This window comes from Corylus avellana, chromosome ca5 (assembly GCF_901000735.1).
Source record: "Corylus avellana chromosome ca5, CavTom2PMs-1.0".
In the NCBI taxonomy this organism is placed as follows: domain Eukaryota; kingdom Viridiplantae; phylum Streptophyta; class Magnoliopsida; order Fagales; family Betulaceae; genus Corylus; species Corylus avellana.
In genome coordinates, this window is record NC_081545.1 from 8,424,893 (window position 1) to 8,426,352 (window position 1,460).

The 1,460-nt window shown below is 36.8% G+C and overlaps 1 protein-coding gene across 1 annotated transcript in view; it reads left to right on the forward strand.

The window, feature by feature from the left end:
* The window catches only part of LOC132181714 (pentatricopeptide repeat-containing protein At1g62910-like), a 1,884-nt gene extending 813 nt beyond the window's left edge, over positions 1 to 1,071 (forward strand). Inside the window, exon 2 of the mRNA XM_059594951.1 lies at positions 26 to 1,071. Within this exon, the coding sequence (XP_059450934.1) occupies positions 26 to 1,071 (1,046 nt within the window). The remainder of the gene's footprint in view (positions 1 to 25) is intronic.
* Positions 1,072 to 1,460: the final 389 nt, after the last annotated feature.

The following is a 1,460-nucleotide window of genomic DNA, read 5'->3' on the forward strand; positions in this document are numbered from 1 at the left end:
CTTTTCTCTCAAATGACGAGTAAAGGCATTCAGCCAGATCTCTTCACATACAATTCCTTAACCCAGGGCTTATCCAACCTCCGCCATTGGAATGAGGTAACTGCACTATTGAAAGAGATGGTGCATAGGAAGATAATGCCAGATGTGACAACCTTCAACATATTGATCTCTGCGCTTTGCAAAGAAGGTATGCTGACAGAGGCAAACGAAGCTTTTGATGTGATGATTCAAAGAGGCCTGAAGCCTAACACAATTACATATACTTCATTGATTGATGGTTATTGTTTGCAAACGAGAATGGACGATGCAGTCAAAACATTTAATATGATGGTTGAGAAAGGTTGTTCACCTTCTATTATTAGCTATAGCATATTGATCAATGGGTATTGTAAAAATAGAAGAATTGACGAGGCAATGAGTCACTTTCATGAAATGTCTAACAAGGGAGTGAATCCCAATGTTGTCACTTACACCACTCTTATAGGTGGGTTGTGTCGAGTGAAGAGACCTAAGGCTGCCCAAGAGCTACTGCATAAGATGCAAACTAGTGGTGAACATCCAAATCTTGTAACTTATACTGTTCTGTTAAGTGGTCTGCTTAAGAATAAATTTTCTTCTGAAGCAATGGAATTGTATCGAGAGATGGAAGACAAAAAGTTGCGCCTTCCTATTAGGATATACAACATCTTGATCGGCGGTATGTATACTACTGGAAAACTTATGACCGCAAGAGAACTTTTTTATAGTCTTGCTAGCAAAGGTTTGAAACCTGATGCTTTGACTTACAATACAATGATCAAAGGTCTTTGCATAGGGGGGCTAATAAATGAAGCGAGTGATCTGCTCAAGGAAATGATCGAGACAGGTTGCTCACCTAACAATATCACATATAACACAATACTCCAAGAGTTACTGCGACATAACAAGATGTCAAAGGCAAAGGAACTTTTTCAAGTAATGGTTAACAATGGCTTCTCAGCTGATGCGACCACCTCAGCCATGTTAGTTAACCTTTCTTCTACAAATCCGGCGGATAAAACACTTGAAGAGTTGGTTCAAAAGCTTCTATGAAGGCTTTTCAGATTTTAACATAAAGAACATATTTTAACCCTTTGCTAGTCAATCCATAAGGCGTATGTATACTTGCTGGAATTCATTATTTTACTTCTTGGAATGTTATAGTTCTTGCCATATCGTTGGACCCTTTTTTTTGTTGCTTGAATTACCTTATGTGCTTTGATTTTGTTTTCATCTTTTCATGACACTATTTTGGAAACGTGACCAATTGAAAGTTATTGTATGAAATTGGTTTACGATCGGATATTTCTTTCCATATCATTGAAGCCTTTTATATTTTTGTTTTGCTTCAATTAACTTCTGTACTTTGTTTTTGTGTTCATCTTTTCATAACACTTTTTTTAAAACTTGACCGATTAAAAGTTATTGCAAACCATTGGTTT